The sequence below is a fragment of the Diabrotica virgifera genome, chromosome 6 (assembly GCF_917563875.1).
Source record: "Diabrotica virgifera virgifera chromosome 6, PGI_DIABVI_V3a".
NCBI classification, from domain to species: Eukaryota; Metazoa; Arthropoda; class Insecta; order Coleoptera; family Chrysomelidae; genus Diabrotica; species Diabrotica virgifera.
The window spans coordinates 215,063,371-215,087,268 of NC_065448.1; the positions used below are offsets into that span (position 1 = coordinate 215,063,371).

General features: G+C 35.7%; 2 protein-coding genes across 3 annotated transcripts; both read left to right on the forward strand.

The window, feature by feature from the left end:
- Positions 1-12,179: 12,179 nt before the first annotated feature.
- On the forward strand, positions 12,180-13,692 carry LOC114336136 (cytochrome c oxidase subunit 4 isoform 1, mitochondrial-like). Its single transcript, XM_028286467.2, has 2 exons — positions 12,180-12,534; positions 13,295-13,692. The coding sequence occupies exons 1-2, from the start codon at positions 12,243-12,245 to the stop codon at positions 13,600-13,602; spliced, it is 600 nt and encodes a 199-aa protein (XP_028142268.2). The 5' UTR covers positions 12,180-12,242; the 3' UTR covers positions 13,603-13,692.
- Positions 13,693-14,801: 1,109 nt separating this feature from the next.
- On the forward strand, positions 14,802-22,996 carry LOC114336137 (U6 small nuclear RNA (adenine-(43)-N(6))-methyltransferase). Of its 2 annotated transcripts, none has more exons than XM_028286469.2 (3): positions 14,802-15,028; positions 18,567-19,077; positions 22,248-22,996. In XM_028286469.2, the coding sequence occupies exons 1-3, from the start codon at positions 14,914-14,916 to the stop codon at positions 22,834-22,836; spliced, it is 1,215 nt and encodes a 404-aa protein (XP_028142270.1). In that variant the 5' UTR covers positions 14,802-14,913; the 3' UTR covers positions 22,837-22,996. The 2 variants fall into 2 exon arrangements, with proteins under 2 accessions (XP_028142270.1, XP_028142269.1); XM_028286468.2 differs by having other exon boundaries at positions 14,805-15,232.
- Positions 22,997-23,898: the final 902 nt, after the last annotated feature.

Genomic DNA, 23,898 nt, shown 5'->3' on the forward strand with positions numbered 1-23,898 from the left:
ATTAATATTTTTAACAAAATTCAGCTAGTTCGTATGGCTTTTAGAGGTTAAATCTGACTTTTAGAGGTCGATTGGACTAATAATTCTCTGGCATTTATTGCTTTATATTTTTACAAAATTTTGAAATGTGTTTAATTCGTAGAACAATTTTAACATTTCTTTTTAATACAGATTTCAATTTTCTACAAACATTCTCTCATGACATTTGATTTAAAATCATTAGGGAAGCAGAAATTCTACAGTTTAGAATTCCCGATTATTTCCTATGGCCGTTTGACTATTCATCACATCATCACCCGGTATATTTGCGTGTGTATGTGTATGTCTGTGTGTATATGTGTGAGTGTGTATACATATCATATACATACTCACACATATTAAAATATATGAAAATCCGATTATACAGGTAAAGAAAAATAAAAAAACAGGAAAATAAATACAAAAAATCTTCTTTTAGGCATGCGCAAAAAAGTGCCCCGTAGCGGATTTTAATTTTGATGTATTTTTGATCTACAAGGGATAATGCAAGCATAAAAGCAAAAAAAATAGGGGGTTCGATCAACTTTTATTTAGATTTTCTCTTGAACACCGTGCGCACCTCGGTCAGAGGATTTACATATTTCAGGGAAGACATAGGCGTAACTAGCGGGATTTTGGGGGTTAGAACCCCCTCCCCCATTTGGATGTACTTTGAGCTCTATATGCTTAACACCATTACGATTCCATACCCCCAGAGACCTTCTTCTTGCAGTACCGTCTCCTATCGGAGGTTGGCTGCCATCACAGCAATCTTAACTTTGTTGGCTGCAGCTCTGAACAACTGTATTGAACTGCACCCATACCACTCTCTTAAATTTCGCAACCAGGAAATCCTCCTACGTCCCACATTTCTCTTTCCCGAGATTTTTCCTTGGATGATGAGTCTTAGCAGAGAGTACTTTTCTCCTCTCATTATGTGGCCTAGATATTCCAGTTTTTTCGTTTGTATGGTTTTTATGACTTCGCATTCCTTCCCCATCTTCAGCAGAACATCTTGATTTGTTACTCTTTCTGTCCATGGTATTTTCCACATTCTCCTGTAACACCACATCTCGAATGCCTCAATATTTTTGATGTTTATCTTTTTCAGCGTCCAAGCTTCCATGCCGTACAGCAGAACGGAGAAAACATAGCACCTCAACATTCTTGTTCTTAAGTTTATATTGTAACAAAATAATTATTGACCTACCCTCGTATACCAGCTCCCGTCTCCGGACAGACAGAACACTATCGATGTTTCGAGATACGCCGATGCAGCGACGATGACGTGCAAGCGGTCACATGGACATAGCTGGAGATATATAGATATTTCTGGAATATCTGTATCGCATATATAAATAGGACATATTTGTAAATAGAGTTAGTCTTAAGCTAAAGTTTGTAAAGTAAACTTGTATAAATAAAAAATAAAGTCGTATATAAATTACGAACCGCTAGTTTTATTGTAATTAGAAGTAATTACAGTAAATAACCGCTACAGTGGTGTTAACGGTGTGGAGTGTAAATAAATGAAAAGTAAAAAAAAAGGCTTTTGAACTTTATTCGTCGAGAATAATCGGAGTGCGTTAATTGTTCGGTATTCGGAAAGACTTTTAAAAGACTTTTGAACTTTATTCGTCGTTAATAATTGAAGTGCGTTGATTGTTCGGTATTCGGAAAGACTTAGACATTTTGAAAAGTACGTGTGTGCCGACCAAAGATGTTGCTACAAGAACTGACCATAAAACAGCTCCGTGAACAATTAGAAGAGTACGAATTAGACAGCAGTGGGTGCAAGATAGTCCTACAAGCACGACTCAAGGATGTCCTCACGAAGAACGGAGATGACCCAGAGACGTTCCACTTCCAGTCAGCAGAACAAGTAATCTTATCGAAATTAAAAACTGTTTCTGAAACGATCGACGAGACTTCTCAAAAGATCGATGAAACTTCTAGACAGAACAACGAGAAATTTGAAAGTGTTTCTCAAAAGATCGATGAGAAATTTGAAAGTGTTTCTCAAGTAATAAAAGACGTTTGTAGACAGACCGACGAGAAATTTGAAGAAGTTTCCAGAACATTCGATAAGATACAGAAAAGTGCAGACGACAATAAAGAAATGCTAGAAGAGAAGATCAAACAACTAGAGAGCATGATAACTGATACAAAAGTACAACCATCAGTTAATGCAGTAGCTTTAGATCTTGTAGTGAAGGATGAGACACCGAGAGACGAAACGTCGCATAATATGAGATTCAAATTACCACCATTTGATGGAAAGTCCTCTTGGTCCATATATCTTAGACAGTTTGAAGCTATTGCGACCGCCAATCATTGGACCGAACAAGAAAAGGCTGTTTCCTTGACTGCTGCTTTACGAGGTGATGCTGCAGATATATTAAGGTCAATTCCCAAGGGTCAAGAAAATTGTTACCAGACCTTGTTCACTCGTCTAGAAAAACGCTATGGAGATGCCCATCTACAACAAGTATACAAAGCACAACTGCGAAGTAGAAGTCAACGAGCAAGTGAGAATCTGCAAGAATTTGAAGCAGATGTGGCTCGTGTGGTGCGGTTGGCTTATCCAGAGGTGCCAGACAGCGTTTTAGAAGAAATTGCAGTAGATACCTTCGTCAATGGGCTGAAAGATAATGAACTACAGAAAGCTTTACGACTAGCAAGGCCGAAAGTTTTAGATGAAGCACTTGCTATTGCATTGGAACACGAAACGGCTAGTCAAACTTCACGAGGCCATAGAGTAAGAACCATTGAAGAAAGTGACGAACACAACGATGAACGTCTGGAGGAAATGATACGGAGAGTATTAAGTAATCAGATGCCAAAGAGACGCGAGCCTAGATGTTGGAATTGTGGAGACGTAGGCCACATTCGTCGTAATTGTAAGAAGATCGTACAGCCGTCGGAACTAGAGCGGGTCGACACCAAGGGGCAACTGCCGACCTCGAGAACTAGAGCCCCCATAGTAACTGTCAACCTCACGTCCTCCGGTGGAATCCACAACTTATACATCGAAGGTCGTATCAGTAATAGATGTAGATCATTTTTGGTGGATACAGGTGCAACGAGAACTATCGCACGTCCAGATGTAGTACGAGACCATAATAAATTATCACCTGCAACAGTAAAGCTTAGAACAGCGACTGGTGAGCTAATTAATACATATGGCGAGGCTAATATGTCAGTATCCATTGGCCAGACCACAGTTGAACATCAAGTATTAATTGCCGAGATCTCCGACGAATTCATATTGGGGATGGACGTACTAAGGAAAGTGGGGGCAATATTAGATGTTCAAAATGGAGTTCTCAAGATCAATGGTGAAGAGTTGCCCTTTCACGACGACAAAGAAGATGTCATCCGCTTACTTACTACATGCGACGTAACCATACCCGGTAATAGTGAGAAAATTCTGATGACCATGCTTGATGGACACTGCCGAGAGGGAAGTTTAAGGATGGTCGAAGATGTGGATAATGTCGAGTTCCTAACGGCGAAAACTTTGGTAAAAGTTCGAGATGTGATCCCTGTAAGAGTTATGAATTTAAGGGAAACTGCTATCAAGTTAAGTAGAGGAGCTTTGATCGGGCAGTGTGTTCCCGTGGCTTCAATTTGCTCTGTGAATACCAATGAGAAATCATCGAAGGCGAAGTATCCAAAGGAGCTTGTTGAGATGATCATTGAAAGATGCCAAGATCTTGATCATGAACGAACGGAAAAAGTGACGTCTATGCTGATAGAGTATCAAGATGTTTTTGCTATTGACACGAAGGATAAGGGAAAAACAAGCATAGTGACGCATAAAATAAATACCGGAGACGCTCAGCCAATCAGACAACGGCCTAGACGACTTCCATTTGCGAAAAGAGATGAAGCCGAAGAGATTATCAAGGATATGGACAAACAAGGGATAATTGAACCATCGAACAGTCCATGGACATCACCAGTAGTTCTGGTAAAGAAGAAAGATGGTTCAACGCGTTTTTGTATCGACTACCGCCAGCTCAATGCGGTAACAAAAAAAGATAGTTATCCTTTGCCCAGAATAGACGATACACTGGATACTCTCTCCGGTTCTCGTTGGTTTTCCACACTCGATTTAAAAAGTGGATATTGGCAAGTAGACATGGAGCCAGCCGATCGGGAGAAAACCGCATTTTCGATAGGATCAGGGCTTTGGCAGTTTACGGCTATGCCGTTTGGTTTATGTAATGCCCCTGCCACATTTGAAAGATTAATGGAGGCAGTTTTAAGAGGTCTAACATGGAAAACATGCCTGGTTTACTTGGATGATGTAATTGTGGTTGGAAGGTCCTTTGATGAACATGCCAAGAATCTAATAGAAGTCTTTCAACGATTGAGGGCAGCGAACTTGAAGTTAAGTCCGAAGAAATGTCACATGTTTCGACGAGAAGTTAAGTATTTGGGACATATTGTATCGAGTAATGGTGTAACAGCTGATCCCGAAAAGATTGAAGCAATTAAAGATTGGCCAGTACCAAAAGATAAACATGAAATTAGAAGTTTCCTTGGCCTATGTACATATTACCGACGATTTGTCAAAGGATTTGCCAATATCTCCAAGCCCCTAACAAAGTTGACGGAGGAGGGCAAAGAATATACATGGAGTGAAGAGTGCCAAAAAGCTTTCGAACAACTACAAATGGCTCTGATCAGTGCACCGATATTAAGCTACCCGGGACAGGCAGGAAAATTTGTTTTGGATACCGATGCTAGCAACAGTGCTATAGGAGCTGTTCTCTCCCAAATCCAGGACGGACAGGAAAAAGTCATCGCTTATTTCAGCAAAGTCCTGTCGAAACCGGAAAGAAACTATTGCGTTACCAGAAGAGAACTGCTGGGTGTAGTGAAGGCTTGCGAACATTTCCATAAATACTTGTATGGCAGAAAGTTCCTTCTTCGCACCGATCACGCTGCTCTAAAATGGCTCATACAATTCCGTAATCCAGAGGGCCAGATGGCAAGATGGTTAGAACGATTACAAGAATATGATTACGAGATAGAACACAGGGCCGGAAGAGTTCACTCAAATGCTGATGCCCTTTCGAGACGACCATGCAGTGCGAATTGTAATCACTGTGCCAAATTAGAGGAACGATTTTGCCCCGTGAGACGAACCACCGTAATTAATGAGCAATGGCAGCCCCAACAGTTACAAGACGCCCAAGAAGATGATCCATGTATAAAAAGAGTATTGGATTGGATGCGGCAAGGTGAGAGACCTAGTTGGCAGAACATTAGTGCATGTAGTCCAGAAGTCAAGGCCTACTGGAGCCAATGGAATTGCCTGGTACTAAAAGATGATCTTCTGTACAGAACCTTTGAGAACGATGATGGTCCAGAATCTAAGCTTCAGTTAATTGTACCTAAAAGTAAAGTGTCAGAAGTATTGCGTCAGTTGCATGACGGTACATCAGGTGGACACTTTGGTATTACGAAGACTCTGCAAAAGGTTCGAGAACGGTTCTATTGGGTGAACTGTAAAGATGATGTAAGGAGATGGTGCCGAAAATGTGAACCGTGTGCATCCGGTAATGGTCCGGTTGGTAAAAAGAGAGCACCCATGAGACAGTACAATGTTGGAAGTCCTATGGAAAGAGTAGCTATCGACATTGCAGGTCCATTTCCAGAAACCGATGCTGGAAATAAATACATCCTGGTAGCCATGGATTATTTTACAAAATGGACTGAGGCCTATGCATTACCAAATCAAGAAGCTGCTACCGTTGCAGAGGTACTTGTTAAAGAATTCTTTAGCCGATTTGGTGTTCCCTTGGAGATCCACTCCGACCAAGGGCGAAACTTTGAGTCAGCTCTTTTCCAAAACGTTTGTAAATTGATTGGTGCCAATAAGACCAGAACAACACCCCTGCATCCTCAATCAGATGGGATGGTCGAGAGGATGAACCGAACGATGGGTAAACACTTGTCCAAAGTTGTATCTGAACATCAGCGAGATTGGGACCAACACATTCATTTATTCCTGATGGCCTACCGCTCGGCCGTAAATGAAACTACAGGTCAAACACCAACCTGCCTGATGTTGGGTCGTGAAGTTCGGTTGCCCTGCGACCTAGAGTTTGGCTGCGGACCTTCCGAGGAACATGTTGCAGGCGAAGACTACGTTGACCGCCTGAAATTACGAATGAACAACATTCATGAACTTGCCCGACAACACATCCAGATAGCCAGTGACAGAATGAAAGATCAATATGATTCTCGATGCAAGAATGAAAGCTTCGAAGTAGGTGATCTTGTCTGGCTTTATAATCCGCAACGTCGTCGAGGCTTGTGTCCTAAACTGCAAAGACAATGGGAAGGTCCGTGTGAAGTTAAGAAGAAAATAAATGACGTAATATATAGAATTAAGAAGTTGCCAAACGGTAAACCAAAAGTTATTCACATAAATCGTCTTGCACCATATGCTGGCTCAAATGAAACAGAAGAAGCACGAGTCCTCCAACAGGAGATGAAAGATGTCGCACAGCCAAGTTTTAATCAATTTATGTCAAATTACGCAGAAAGAAAGAGTGCTAGATTCGGCGTGACCACAGAAGTTCAGCAAGATCTGTTTGGTGTTCCAGAAAACGTCTCTCTAGCCCACTGTGTTGCACAAGACCTCGAGATGACTAAAGGAATCTCGTCCGTATTCAATAGAAAGTTCGGCCGCCTGGACGAGTTAAGGAATCAACAACCTAAAATTGGAAGAGTATTGCGATTGGAAGATGGTCCTCGATCTTTGCTGTATATAGTGACCAGGAAGTCTTATACGGATACGCCAAGCTACGAGAACATATGGCGTGCTCTAACTAATTTGAAGAAAATGGTCTGTAATTATGACATCAAAGATTTGGCTTTACCAAAAATTGGCCATGCAGTAGAAAATCTGGATTGGAAGATTGTGAGAAGCATGCTGGAAGTGATCTTCAGAGAAACTGGCGTACGGATTACTGTGTGTTGCATGAACCCGAAGATGTCATACCCTTCAAAGACAGTAGACTGTTACTTCTTTTCTAGGGGTGTATGCAGAGCTGGAGAATCCTGTAGATTCCGCCATCCTGGGCCATCTAGAGTTGCTGATCGGGACGCTCAGATCTTAAGAGGGGAGCAGTGTAACAAAATAATTATTGACCTACCCTCGTATACCAGCTCCCGTCTCCGGACAGACAGAACACTATCGATGTTTCGAGATACGCCGATGCAGCGACGATGACGTGCAAGCGGTCACATGGACATAGCTGGAGATATATAGATATTTCTGGAATATCTGTATCGCATATATAAATAGGACATATTTGTAAATAGAGTTAGTCTTAAGCTAAAGTTTGTAAAGTAAACTTGTATAAATAAAAAATAAAGTCGTATATAAATTACGAACCGCTAGTTTTATTGTAATTAGAAGTAATTACACTAATCACGCTACAATATTTATGTCTCGGCTGCATAGGAACTTTTTCATTTTGACAAACGATTGTCTCGCTATCTCTATTCGCCTCTTGATTTCTCTTGTCTGGTCATTAGTATCAGTGAAGCAAACCCCTAAATATTTGTAGGACGTAACTCTTTCAACTGGCTGATTATTTATTGTTAAATTCACATTGGTGTGTAGTTTCTTCGTTACAATCATGAATTTAGTCTTTTTGATGTTTAGTTTTAGACCATATTTATTGGTATGAGTGTTTATGTTTTCCATCAAATACTGTAAATTTGCTAGGTTATCTGTTACTATTAACGTATGATCAGCGTATCGTATATTGTTAATTAACTCTCCGTTAATGTTCATACCAATATTTTGCTCTAGGAGTGCTTCCTGACACTGGAAGACCGTCTGGGGTGCTTCCTGACACTATGTCAGGAAGCACCCCAGAGACCATCCAGTAGTTTTACTCCCCCTTCTTTAAGGATCAATTCTGGTTACACCGTTGGGGGAAGATGTATCCAAAAATTATTATTGTTAGTTTGTTGTGTAAGGAAGAGAAACAACAGAAATTGGAGTTTCCAAAAAGGAAGCGTAGTAACTGCGTGCAAGAAAAATGGGTAAAAGGCGAGACACGGAAAGTGAACTGGCTACTTTATTTCCTCATTTCATCGATCATCAAGACAAATTTTATCAACACTTTAGAATAGGTTACGGAAAATATCAAAAACTCTTATCTATTGTAAAAATTGATGTAACAAAACGAAATACAACTTTTATAAGCTCTATTTCGCTAGAACATCGCAACATTTTCCCATTTTAAGAATTGTCTCATGTGCTTTGATATTGCCTTCCAGTACTTTTTATTTATTTTTCTTTCTTTAATTGAAATTTTTTTTTCTCTGATTCTGGCTTTGGTTTATATAACCTTTAGCCACGTAATTGTATAACTTATCACTAAGTCAGGGGAGTAATGTGTAGTGTGTGTGTGTTGAGTAAGTGTCTTGTTACTTTGCAAAGTCGACGTCATTGTCTTTGCAAAGAGACGCTAATTGTTTCCGAACGTCTGCGGTCCCTCCGGTGAGTACCGATCCCACAAGGACAGAAACTATTTTTCATTTATTAATTTATAATAAACGAAACTTTAATTGAAATAGTCACTAAAATTATACGGTGGTGGTCAAACGAAGTACAAGGAAAAATAAAAGAGAAGAGAAAATTATATAAAAAGTGGCAAGAAACCAGATCCGACACAGATCTTCAAAACTATATGGTGGCGAAAAAGGAAGCGAAAGTAGCAGTAGCAAAAGCCAATTTCTATTGGCTATTTTTCATTTATTTATTTATAATAAACGAAACTTTAATTGAAATAGTCACTAAAATTATATGGTGGTGGTCAAACGAAGTACAAGGAAAAATAAAAGAGAAGAGAAAATTATATAAAAAGTGGCAAGAAACCAGATCCGACACAGATCTTCAAAACTATATGGTGGCGAAAAAGGAAGCGAAAGTAGCAGTAGCAAAAGCCAAAGCAGAAGCGTATTCAAACCTATATGATCAACTTGATACCAGGGAAGGCGAAACGAAGATATATAAAATAGCCAAACAGAGAGCAAGGAAAGCAAAAGATTTTAATCAGATTAGATGTATCCGAGATGAAAATAATAAAATACTAGTTCACGAAAGGGAAGTCAAAAAGAGATGGAGAAAGTACTTTGACAGCTTATTAAATGTAGAATTTGACAGACAGCCTGTAGAGTCAACGGAGACAGTAGCAGCAATGGTCACCAAAATAACCAACGAGGAAGTGGCTCAAGCGCTTCAAAAAATAAAAAAAGGAAAAGCGGTAGGACCAGATGATATTCCTGGGGAAGTATGGAGAGCATTGGGAGAGACAGGAACAATGTGGCTAGCAGGTCTATTTAATAGAATTATGGAAGTCGGACAAATGCCAGACGAATGGAGAAGCAGTATACTGGTACCTGTTTACAAAAACAAGGGAGATATACAACAATGTACAAACTACAGGGCTATAAAACTGCTTAGCCACACCATGAAAATATGGGAAAGAGTAATTGACAGACGGATACGTGAAGAGACCGAAATATCCGAGAATCAATTTGGCTTTATGCAGGGTAGATCAACAACAGATGCAATTTTCATTATAAGGCAGTTGATGGAAAAATACAGGAGTAAAGAAACAAACGCTCATATGGTATTCATTGATCTTGAGAAAGCATATGATAGAGTTCCTCGAGAGATTCTGTGGTGGGCACTCAATAAGAAAGGAGTCCCTGGTGAATATGTAAAGATTGTGAGGGATATGTATGAGGGAGTAACGACTAGTGTTAGGACAGGTGTGGGAGAGACTGATAAATTTCATGTGAAAGTAGGATTGCACCAAGGCTCTGTGCTTAGTCCGTATTTATTCTCATTAGTTTTGGACCAGATAACAGCGAAACTACAGGGTAACATTCCATGGTGCTTAATGTATGCTGATGATGTCGTGTTAGTAGGAAATAGTGAAAGGGACTTAGAACAAAAACTGGAACAGTGGAGACAAGCTCTGGAGGAAAAAGGTTTAAAACTTAGTAGGACAAAAACAGAGTATTTGGAATGTTCATTTAAAGATGGAGCTACTACAAATAAAATGGTATCTTTGGATGGTGAAATGATTGTGAAAAGCAATAGTTTTAAGTACCTAGGATCGGTATTACAGAGTAATGGAGAAATAGATGGAGATGCATGCAGTAGAATTAGGGCTGGATGGATGAAGTGGAAAGAAGCGAGTGGTGTGTTGTGTGACAGAAAAATTCCAATGAAGCTGAAGGGAAAATTCTATAAAACAGCCATAAGACCGGCTATGATGTACGGAACTGAATGTTGGGCAGTGAAAAAGAAAGAGGAACAACGAATGCATGTGGCGGAAATGAGAATGCTTAGATGGATGAGTGGAGTGACAAAGAAGGATAAAATTAGAAATGAGTATATTAGGGGAAGTCTAGGTGTGGCACCAATTGATGCCAAAATGAGAGAGCATAGGTTAAGATGGTTCGGTCATGTTCAACGTCGAGACGTTAATCACCCAATACGAAGAATAGCTGAAGTGCAGATTCCTGGAAGGAGTAGGAGAGGAAGACCAAAGAAGACCTGGGGGGAGGCGATAAGGCAGGACATGTTGGTAAAGGGGATTAACATTGATATGACCCAAGACAGAATTGTGTGGAGAAATGCAATTAGGGAAGCCGACCCCGCATAGGGATAAGGCAAAGAGAATGATGGAGTCACTAAAATTATACAACCCCTTATACCCACAATGAGTATTATTAATAGTTCGTCCTTTTTATTTTCCGATTTCATGTCGATATGTCAGTTTTACTATGGCTTTTCTAGGGAGTTGTTTTAACATTTCACTGGCAAGTAAAACTCAGGTGTTTTCATAGGATTAATGTTTTCTTTAATGTCTGTACCGGGCTCTGTACCGCCATTCTTTATTATATTACGAATATGTGTGCCAAATATCTCGAAAATATATTCAAAATTACAGCCGCAATCTTGGAACGCGTTTTGGCTACCTGTTGATCGCTACTGTATCACCTTAAGATTTGGTGTTTCTAAATTTGCATACATTCGTGATCAGTGACTCGTTCAACCCTTTTTAACTACAGACCTTTCAATAATAAGGACTTTGAACCGATGAAACTTACAGATCATATAAACAATATATATACACGAGTCAAGAAACTTGTGAAGTCGTAACGATTAAGTTCATTTAAGATACTAATTATGGGGTGATTTTCTCGATTTTTTTACCAAAACCAGAAAGGACTAACTTTATTTTGAGCGTAACTTGTTTAATTTTGATGCTAGAATTTTTTTTTATAAAACAAAAATGAAGCTTTTTTTAAACACTCTAAATAAGTTGTAATGAGTTTTCCCCGAAATGTGCTTCATTTTTGGTTATTTCACGTTAAAGTATTCCATTTGGAATTTGACGTATATGAACTTATTTTTCATTAGCTATAACTCTGCTTCTACTAGGTGTAGAGACGTGATATACACACCATTTTTTTTAAATTTTTTACAGCCTATATTTTTGCTGAGAATGTTTTTTCGACAAAATACTTACTATTTGTAAATACTTACTATGAACATAATCACTGCCAAATAACTCGCAAAGTATTGACTTAGTGAAAAAACTCTATAGAACAAAAGTTACTTAAAATTAGCCAGTTTATCCATTTCCTGACTTTCTTTGGACGAATATTTTTTCACCCCCAAGAGGGGGTGAAAACCACCCTCAGGACAAAAGCACATATCGGCACAATATCACTTTTTTTCTTTGACTTGTTAACTATGTGTATGCCAAATTTCATGTCAATCCAAGCGGTTCTTTAAAATTTAGAGGTTTTGCAATATTTTACCGTTAAAGAACGGACTAATTCCTGTTTATGCAGTAACATGAGCTTGTGTACGTGATAAAGCTTTTTTTTCTTTCTGATTCTGGCTTTGGTTTATATAACCTTTAGCCACTTAATTGCATAACTTATCACTAAGTCAGGGGAGTAATGTGTAGTGTGTCTGTTGAGTAAGTGTCTTGTTACTTTGCAAAGTCGACGTCATTGTCTTTGCAAAGAGACGCTAATTGTTTCCGAACGTCTGCGGTCCCTCCGGTCGTGATAAAGCTAACCATAGTAATGAATTCGCTAACATCAAATATACGTCAAAATTTATTATTAAACTTTAAATCTGATGACTATTAATAAAAATGTCAAAAATATTTCCAGTATTTTCGATTTTAAGGAGAAATATGGGGTTTATTAACTGCCGTTCGGAATATTGGTTAGATCGGGTTGGCAATAGAGAAATGGTAGGTTTTGGCATGAACGGCTTGCCAATGTATGTCGATCATCCCCATTTCCCGTTTCCAGCTCTTAGATACAAAGAGATCACTCCTGAATTACAAGCATTGTTCCTCAGGCAAAAAGGGGATTGGAAACGACTAAGTAGAGAACAGAAAAAAGAATTGTATAGAGCTAATTTCTGCCAAACTTTTGAAGGTAAGTAAAAAATTACTATTATACAGTAGGGTGCAAAGTGCAAATGAAAGGAATAAATTCGTTATTTTTTTGGCATACACATCATACTAGTGACGTCATCTCATGGCCCTTCATAATGGAGAGTAGGGGTCGTGTGCTAGCTCATTTGCATGGTTATTAAGTTCTCTATTCAGTAATATAAACATTAACATAATTATTTATACAGCGATGTCCAAAAAATTTGTTGAATTAAATTATTGACACAAAAGTAATTTATTTATTTCAAAATACATTTTATTGCTATCAGAAAACAGAAAAAAATGTTTATTTGATAAATAAAAATTGCTTTTTGCTTAAATTCAGTGTGAAAACTGCCAAGGGGCAGATGGAAACTTGGTTTTTGTGCCAATTTATTTAATTTCAAAACATTTTTTGGACACCATGTATAAATAATTATGTTAATGTTTATATTACTGAATAAAGAGTTGAATAGATATATGCCGGTAGCTATTGCCTACAACCATCATAGGCAAAGTACAATCTTTTGTTAACAGGAGTGTGACACTGACACAACCTCAACAATAAAACACCTTTTGGCGGTTGTGATTGCACACACCTTATTAACGAATTATTGTTCTTATAACTACTTTTGACAACGATTTCTGGAATGGAAATCGAAACGTTAAGTATTTCAGGTAAAAATATGTAACTCATTAGATCCTAACTCTGGCTAATCCATATAAACATTATAATATTTAAACTAAACACATACATATTTCAGAATTTACTGCACCTAGAGGCGGCGAATGGATGGGTGTCATCGGTTCAGGTCTAATTCTTATTTCTGCTGGAATCTGGCTATACATTTTCTACTTACTCTTCGTAAGACATAACGACCCTTTGCCAGTAACTTTTATGCCTAGCCGAAACCGGGCTCAATTGAGGAGAAGAATCGATATGAGGGAAGATCCTATATTTGGACTGGCGTCCAACTGGGATTATCGGAAAATGGATTGGAAGGTTAAAACATGGCTCACCCCTGATAATCCTTTCATTAAATGTCCAGAAGATGGTGAAGGTGAAGAGTAAACTATTATACATACTATTTAACATAAATAACAAAATAAAATACCTTTACCTATATTTAATAATAAAAACTAAGTTTTGTACTTAAAATAATTTATTTCATTATTTAAAATATTTGGACTGTTTTATCTTTAATAATATCCCACTGCATAATCCACTACGTTCATAAGTTAGTTAATTAAAATCACATTTTTATATTAATTGAAGAATAGGGGAATACATTGCTAATAGGTTGATTATAGTAATAGTTGATAATAGGTAAATTAGGGTTGCCAGCTATTTAAGACGCGAGATATCAGACATAAAGTGAATGAGAGCTAACGCGCAATGCCACTGGTTTGACAAAGGTTTGATGGTGAATCCGAATGACTATTTTTTCATAGGTAACCTTATTTGTGGACTCATAGGCGGATGCTGAAAATACCTTGGACAGCAAGAAAAACTAATGGAAAAGTATTAAGGAGGGTCAACAAAGATAGAGAACTGCTATAAAGACTGTTCAACACAGAGGGCTAATCGATATAAAATATTACAACTGATGCTTAAAGGTAAAATAGAGGGCCGTAGAGGTGTACGCAGAAAACAAGTTTCCTGGTTAAAAAACATTCGTGAATGGACTCAGATATCAAATAATGCAGGACAATTATTCCATATTGCAGAAGATCGAGAAGCCTTCGCAATGGTGATCGCCAATACGTCGGATAATTCTGATATGGCACGTGAAGAAAAGAACCTTATATCATAATAGAAAAAAATTAGCTTTAATTTGATATAAAAGCATGCATCTACTTACTTCATGGACCAAATTTTTTTTTCAAAAATGAATTTAATTAAAACTATTTGCGCCACTTTTTGAATGGCAACTTGTTATTAATGTACTTATTCTTCTATTCTTAAATTTATGTTAAAATGTGAATAAAGATAATGTAAATAAACTATATAACTAGCACAAAAATTGGAGCAGTACCTAACAAAATATGGCATCTACTGAAAAATCTGATAAAATAAGAACCGAAAATCTACTGTTCGCAATATTTTTAATGAAGTTCATTGAACATTAATGATACGAGAAATTGCCATATTAAAAATGGCGAAATAACTACAATATAATATTGAATACTTATTTAATAAATTATAATAAAGAACGATTGCAGAGGAATACTCTATTAACATGGGGACGTCGTAACCATCTTGTCATATATACCTTTTAATGCAGTTGTAAAAAAGAAGAAAAAACCTAACCTCTGTGTACGCATCCCGGTCGTTTTCAAACAAAAAATAAATAATAGTTAAATATTTAGAAAATCCTTAAAAATGGCAATGAATAAATATATGCATCCAAGAAATATATATAAATCTCCTCCAAATTTTAAACAACTGGCTTTGGAGTTTCCGGAATTTAGAGAATTTGTAACGCAAGATATTACTGGTAAAGTATCCCTTGACTTTAAAAATACAAAAGCATTGAGAGCCTTGTCCTGTATTTTACTGAAAAAAGATTTTGGGCTAAATGTGCAAATGCCATTAGATAAACTAATACCAACCATTCCTTTGAGGTTAAATTATATTTTATGGTTAGAAGATCTTTTGTCATTAACTGGAAAATCTGAAAATATTAGAGGTGTTGATATAGGTAAATATTGAGTTTATTATTTACCCTTTACTATTAGGTCTGTAGTACTTTGGCTTTTGTTTTCTATCTAGACTGTCTTTATTCTTGTTTTCATATACAGTAGAGCGTCGATTATCCGAACGTCGACCAACTGCACAGCCACTTATCTGAACTCCCAACTTGTCACGTAAACGTGCTGTCTTTTCTATGAAAAATAAATACGAGATTAATAAATGCTTAGAGGAAGGTGAATCTGCAAATTATCCAATAACTTCAGAAAAGATAAGCATAATAAGTAACTCTTTCTCCCAGTTTAATTCTTCTGACGGATCCATAAGTCATAAAACGATAAAACTTGTATCAAACAAGGATTTAGTTAGATGATGCTGTATATAAGTGGTTGACTCTGAAAAGATCCAGGGGAGAAACTATTTCTGGTCCGATTATGTGTAAAAAAGTAGTTCAATTCCACCAAAAACACGGAGGTCGTCAAATTTTTTTCAAGCAAGTACAGGCTGGCTAAAATGATTTAAGGTGAAACATGGCATATGTGAACATTAAATACAAGAAGAAAAACTATCTACTGATTGAAAAAAAAAATGAAGAACAGAAAGATATACCTATCTGAAATAATAGATATGCTAAAACAACTCAATTGCTACAGATGAGATGAGAAGTTCAACAATGAATGGATTTCGACAATGATTATCCCGGGTATCAAACTATGCAGAATAACGAAATTTTAGATCTCAAGACTAATAAATCGAACACCACCACGAGCAGTTTATTAACTACAAGGTCAGATAATGAAGATGAAAACAAATGGTGTTTCAGAAGGATTTACTTGATTAGATATTGCCTTCCGAAATACAAGCTGACAGCAAATAGTCTTATATCCTTAAAAATCCAAGCTAGAATATGCGAAGCTAGAATATAGAACGGATATGCTTTCTAGGCAGACGAAAATTCAAGACTTTTTTAAGCGTTAGTAATTGACACTTAAATATCAACGTTTTGTTGCAAATACTGAACTTTTTTGTTTAATAATTCTTATCAACTTTGTCTTAAATATATACAGTGAGGACGTTTGAGTTGGAATAAATTCATTATCTCGAGAATGGCCGAATTTGGAGAGAAATCCTGAGACAGGTCGATTTTAATTTTTAAATTATGACTTTGGAATATATATGTCATACTAGTGACGTCATACACCCTGACAAACACATATTATTTTCGCCTAACTTCAATGTTAAAGCTGCCACCCACCTGTCTCTTAGCAGTTTAAACATTGAATTTAAGCGAAAAGCAATGTTTATTTGTGAAATAATAGTTATTTATGTACCAAGTCAGTAAAGTTACTCTTTATCGAACGAGTCTGCTATTATGAGCAGAGCGAGCGTTAGCGAGCGAGGCGAATAACAGACGAGTTCGATAGAGTCTTTACTGACGTGGTGCATACAAAATTTTATCGCTAACAATTTGATATTGGTTTTAACACTTACTTACAATTTACAATTTAAGAACGTTTTTAAATTTTAGACGTAAAAAAAATTGCATGACAGTAATGACAGATGACTTTTGCATGATGGCCGCTTTCGATTTTTCATCGATAGTTATCAATATTGAATAATTACTAAATCTGTAAAATTTTGATTTATTTTATATGAATATAATTACAAAATACTACGGAATTTCACTTTTTGACATAAATTTAATTAACAATGTAGTAAATTTTGTACAAGAATTTTAATAATTAAAGTAAATAAATTGTAAGTTAACTCAAATAAATAATCGATTACTGCCATCGACCACTTACATTCAATCTCGATTAATCGCGGCAGGTAAAGTAAAATTCTTCTTTCAGTACAATAAAGTGTTACTTTACTGCCGCAAATGAGGGCAAATTAGTACAATAATGAATGACTTTAGTGACGGTTGGTGATAAACATATTTACCTGCTTTCTGACAGCAGTAACATTTATTTTGAATTAAATATTCTGGGACCAAAAATAATTCGAATGAACCTAACTCACTTTAGTACAAATATGCACATAAAAAAAGTTACAGCCCTTTGAAGCTACAAAATGAAAATCGATTTTTTCGAATATATCGAAAACTATTAGAGATTTTTTATTGAAAATGGACATGTGGCATTTTTATGGCAGGAATATCTTAAAGAAAAATTATAAAAATTTTATGGGGGTTTTGTTCCTTTAAACCCCCCCAAAATTTTGTGTACGTTCCAATTAAATTATTATTGTGATACCATTAGTTAAATTCAATATTTTTAAAACTTTTTTGGCTCTTAGTATTTTTTTGACAAGGCAGTTTTTATCGAATTGTGGCTTCTTTTCTAATATGTTTACATAAAGATTTTATGGGGGTTTTGTTCCTTTAAACCCCCCAAATGGTTGTGTACGTTCCAATTAAACTGTTACTGCGATACCATTAGTTAAACACAAAGTTTTTAAAACTTTTTTGGTTCTTTGTATTTTTTCGATAAGGCACCTTTTATCGAGATGTGGCTTCTTTTTTAATATGGTTCAAAGTATACCTAAAAATGTAAATCATAAAAATAAATTTTCCTATTATTATCAAGTCTCCATAATCGTACTTAGCCATATACAAATATGTGGTGGATTTGACAAATATGCAAAATATCTCGATAAAAACTGACTTTTCGAAAAAGTACTAAGAGGCAAAAAAAATTTTAAAACATTGTGTTTAACTAATGGTACTACAATAATAATTAAATTGGAACGTACACAAAAGTTTGGTGGGGGTTTAAAGGAACAAAACCCCCATAAAATTTTTATGGCGTGTCTAAATTTCACTCTAATTTTTTCTTAAGATACTACTACCATAAGAATCATCTTTAATAAAAAATCTCCAATAGTTTTCGATATATTGGAAAAAATCGATTTTCATTTTGTAACTTCAAAGAGCTGTAACTTTTTTTATGTGCACATTTGTACTAAGGTAATTTAGGTTCAATCGAACTATTTTTGGTCTCAGAATATGTGAATAAATTTATGACCTGTATTTTTGTTACACCCTGTATACTGAAATATGTAACTATATTGCCTTTCAAATTTTTTGAGAAAAGTTTCCCTATTTATTCATAGTATGTAAAATTTCATTATATTATTTTTAATGAACTATCTTCCTTCATTTTTCTCTATTTATTTTTCACTCTTTGCCTCTCTCATCTCCTTTCTCCAGGTGGCTTCCTGTTTATCATTATTTAGACTTACCCTCTTTAGTTTTCTTTCCTTTTTAAACTTCTTTTTGTGGTTTAACACATTTCTATTTTGCTAAAACATTATATTATACACTTCATATTATTGCATTTTAGGTACAGGAGCTTCTTGTGTATATCCTCTTCTAGCTGCCAAGAAAAATAAATGGCATATGGTAGCGTCTGAAATAGATACTAACAGCATAACATTTGCTAACGCGAATATAGAAAAAAATAAATTAGAAGAATTTATACAAATAGTAAAAGTTAATGAAAATACAGTTTTAAAGGATGTAGTAAACCAAGATGAATATGATTTTTGCATGTGCAATCCACCATTCTTTGGCAGTACTCAAGAATTGCATTCAAAGCTAAATTCAAGAAGTTTAAATAGACCGAAACCAAAAAATTCATTTTGTGCCACATCTACTGAAGTTGTAGTAAAAGGAGGTGAAGTAGACTTCCTTAGTAAACTTATCCAAGAAAGCAAAATATTAGGAACTCAAATTACAATTTACACTACAATGGTTGGACATAAGAAGAATTTACCTCAGTTAAAGACTTTGCTAAGAGAAGTTGATGTATGCAGCTTTAAAGAAACAGAATTTTGCCAAGGCAATACTACTAGGTAAATTATTTATATATTTTTATTATTAACCCATCCATTCTGTGCTCATGTCACCTTTGTGTGCCATGCCGATACTTGGCGCATTGCACATGTCACTCATAGGTGACATAAGTATGTTCATACTAATTTGACCAGTTTTTTGTTAGCGCTGGTCGGAAGTAGTTGCTGTGACTTCGTGAGCGCCTTATAAAGTAACTGAACTTTGTAATACATTTTACTAATTTGACACTTTTTTGCAGTTACTAAAGCATCATTGGGACCTATTGGGTTGTGAAGGTTAGGTCCTAAATCCAAAAATGTTAAGTTTACCCTTTTAGTGGGGATTTTCCATTTCCAAAAATAGTTTTTTCCGATTATAGCGCTATCTATCCATAATCCGAAAAATGTCTCAAATAAAAGTTGCTTATTTTTATGTACAGAATCCAAATCTGCAATAAAAAATGGGTGTTCCTATTTAAGATTTTAAAATAACCCCCCTTCCCACCTCTATGCAGCATGGGGGTCATGTTTGGTGTCACTTGATAGATTTTTGAAAAAAAAATGGAACACATATTTTTCAGTTTTTTGATATGATCCTCATTGCGCGGGGTTCTTATTTAAGTGGGGGTCGTGTGTCGTGTTTGGTATCATTTGATAGATTTTTGAAAAATATTGAACACATATTTTTCAGTTTTTTGAGATGATGTTCATTTTGTGAAGTATTAGTTTTTTCTTGTGAAACTTTACGCCCCTTTCAAATGTCAGATTTTTGCAATATCCACTGTTCTTCATGTACTGTCTTAATCTGACCTTTTCGAGTTTTTCTAAGGGTAGATTTTTTTTACAGACTGCCCCGGTATTAACTTTCCATATATGGTACAAGGTTTCTGCCCGTGTGATTTTCTGACGCACTCGAGTAACGCGCAAAATCCCTGTTTGGGCTCCCCTACCATGAACTGAACATATTCGCTCATTTATTTCATCTTTTGACTGACATTGATCTACATTTACTGTTTAGGTTGATTAAACATTTTGTCTTACTGACCTAAATAGTTTTTTTCTACCTTATAAGTACTACACCATGTATGAAATATTCAGTGAAAAACATACCACAAAAAATAGTCTTAGAAGAAATAGTTATTATCAAAATAACCTGTTGATGGCAAGTTCTAATTGCTGTTTTAAAAACTAGAGAAATAAAATGAACGAAAATATACCTAGCTTAAGTAGAAAAGATAATTATTGTTCTGTGAGAAACTGCAGAAAAATAAATACACTACTCCAAGAAATTAACGCACAACCTTAAAAATGGGTAATTTTTGATGTCTCGAATTTCCTAAACCTGTCGTCTGATTTAAGTGGTTTTTTTAATATTCTATAGCCTTATTCTTTAACAATATCGCTGTAATAATATTGTTGCTAAACAGATAAATTGCCATTGTATACCAGGTGTACCAATCAAACTGTGTTTTTTTTTCTCAAAGTTCACCACACCCTGTGGTATATTCTAGCATTTATCAAATTAAAACCCAACTAGGTATATAGCCTCAGCTTTTCTTAACATTCTGTTTTTTGATTCATTCGCTTATGTTGGATAATAAAAAAAGTTAGGTACTTTAACAACTAGCCATGTTTTTCATCAATACAGGGTGTGCGAGAAACTTTAAAGGGTAATTCTACATGAAAAAGAAATGACAGTTTGCTTTATAAACTTATATCCGCAAATGCTTCGTTTCCGAGATACGGGGTGTTGAAATTTTTCTTACAAACTGACGATTTATTGATTGCTCTAAAACCGGTTGAGATCTGTAATTGAAATTTGGTAGATTTTGAGAGGTAGTTATTGCGTATTTTTTGAGATACAATTAAGAATTTTATATTCACCATTGGCGTGCATACGGATAATATGACTGGTATGCTCGCCGAATTTCAATTGCAGATCTCAACCGGTTTTAGAGCAATAAATAAATCGTCAGTTTGTAAGAAAAATTTCAACATCCGGTATCTCGGAAACGAAGCATTTACGGACATGTCTTTATAAAGCAAACTGTCATTATTTTTTCATGCAGAATTACCCCTTAAAGTTTGCCGCACTTATTTAGAAACACCCTGTATTGATGAAGAACATGGCTAGAAGTACCTAACTTTTTTATTGTCCAACATAAGCGAATTAATCAACAATGACAATATTAAGAAAACCTGAGGCTATAGTTCGTTTTAATTTTAGTATTTTATAAAGGCTAGAATATTCCACAGGGTTTGGTGAATTTTGAGAAAAAAAGACAGATTTTTTGAGCAAAAAATCTTATTTAAAAAAATTAAAATATGGCTAAATGTATATATAGGTTCAATAATATCATTTTGTATATCACTTGAAACTCTCGAAAAAACAGTTGATGTTTCTAGATGTTGGCAAAATTTTGGATCTTTTTTGTCAATTAATGTTAACAATTCCCTCTAATTGCCTCGAATGTCAGAGCCGTCGCGCGTCGCCCTCAAAATTACCACGAAACGCTAATTCTTGTTTGGCCAAAAAACATACGGTATCTATTATAAGTGAGCTAAGGATATACTTATCTAACCAAATTTAAATCTGGTAACAGCCCTACTGATATACACAGCGCGCTTACGCCCGTCGCTGCTTCAAAATTTTCAGACACTAGCCGGTCCCGAGCCGCCCGAGCGACAGCGAGATAACCATTCATTGTAACCACAAATGAGACTGGTAACAGAATATAATAAAGTGCAACTGAGTCACATAAGCTCGCCAATATTTTCGTGTGTCTACGAGTAGTTGGCTATTTACTGAATTAGGTGCTATTAACACATAATATAATAATATATTTCTATTGGTAAAAATATAGATAAATGGAATTATTCATCGTCATAAAATATTTATTTGCAAGATTTTTAACTGTTATCCAATGGTAACAGTGGTTACATGGGTGTTCACTACGCTTCGCCAGTGTTAAAAAGGAAAGACTCTAATTAAAAAAATCACTTAAATCGGAAAACAGGTTTAGGAAATTCAAGACATCAAAAATGACCCATCTTTAAGGTGGTGCGTTAATTTCTTGGAGTAGTGTACATCTTGGGGTATTGATTTTCATGTTTTCATGAAATCAATTTTTGCATCAACAATATCGAGTTTTGCTTCATTTATTATTTATTGACAAAACTTTATTTTGTAGATGGGGACTTGCCTGGACTTTTTGTTCAACATTTGATTTAAAAAAATGTTTGGATCCAATAAAACTAGCCATAAAGAAAAGTAAACCCAAAGAACCATTGACATGTGAAATACCAGTAGATGATACCAACGAATTTTCATTAAATTTAGTTAGAGATAATATATTAAAGTTATTTGATCAATTAGACATGATTACCGAAGAAGTTTCTAGAAAGAAAAGTGTGCTAAGATATTTTGTGAACGCGTTTTCAAACACTTGGTCGAATCAGAGAAGAAAAAGGCGAGAACAAATGAAGAACGGTGATGGTAATTCTTCTTTAATAGGTGAAAACAATAATGACGAGAAATCATTGGACATGGAAGGTGCGAAATCTCCCGGTAAAAGAACTCACGAGGATCATATTGAAGGAGCATTTGTTAAGAAACTAAAAATATCAAATACCGATGGAAGAGATGTATTTTTCAAATTTCTTGTTACCTTAAAATTAGAAGAATCAAGTGTATTATTAGAACTAGACTGTTTACCTGAACATAATAGAGAATATTTACATCAGATTTTACAGTATATAAAAAATAATTTGAAAACATAATTTTTTATATTCAAAAAGATGGATGTACTACAATGGTGTTTAAAGCAGGAGGCTATCACTAATTGTGAAAGTAATTATTTTTTGAGAATGAAAATATTGTTTTTTTAATATTGAAGGCATAAAGCCATTTTATTTTTTTAAATAAACTTTTGTACTAGAATGTGTGTTTTTATCTCTGAGCTCTAACAGGCTAAGAAGTAAGTTGGATTTCTATCAGCCAAGAGAGCAAGTAGGTTTTACAGCAGGATATGCCACGAATGATTATTTACACGTAATTAGGAACTTAATATAAAACAGTGTTGAAGATAACAAGCTATAAGTCCTGATATTTGTTGATTACAAAAAAGGTTTCGACACAATGTCATCAAAAATGTGAAAAGCCTTAACAGAGTGCCAAATACATCTATCAAAATGAGACAGCAAGGATATATCTAACACATTTAAAATAAAACTGCGAGTGCGACAGGGAGACACAATTTCGCCAAAATTGTATACATTATTAGAGCATATGTTCGCAAATCTGAGTGAAAAAGGAATTAATGTCAACGGAGAAATACTTAGTCATTTGAGGTTCGCTGACGATATTGTTCTTTTTGCTGAGAGCGTCGATGATGCAGTGTCCCAACTGGAAATACTATACCTACCCTCTCTCAAGTTGGACTAAAACTCAAGCAGACAAATAATGACAAATCTTGTGTTAAGCGAAAAGATTTCAGTAAATGACATACATTTTGAAGAAACCACCTCTTATAAGTACTTAGGGCATGAGATACGCATATGGAGAGATGATCAAACGTGCGAACTAGGTCGCCACATAGGACTCACTTGGGTTTGATTCGGCAAGCTGAGCTGTCCTTAAGTCAGAACTGCCTACGTGTCTCAAAAGAAAAGTCTTTGATGAGCAAGTGTTGCCAGTACTTACAAATGGTGCAGAAACTTTAAACAGTAACCAAGAAAGTAAGAAATAAAATTTGCGTTACCCAAAGAGCTATGGAACGCTCGATGTTATAGGCATTCCTCGTAGAGATCGGTTTACAAACAAGGAAATAAGACAGAGAACAG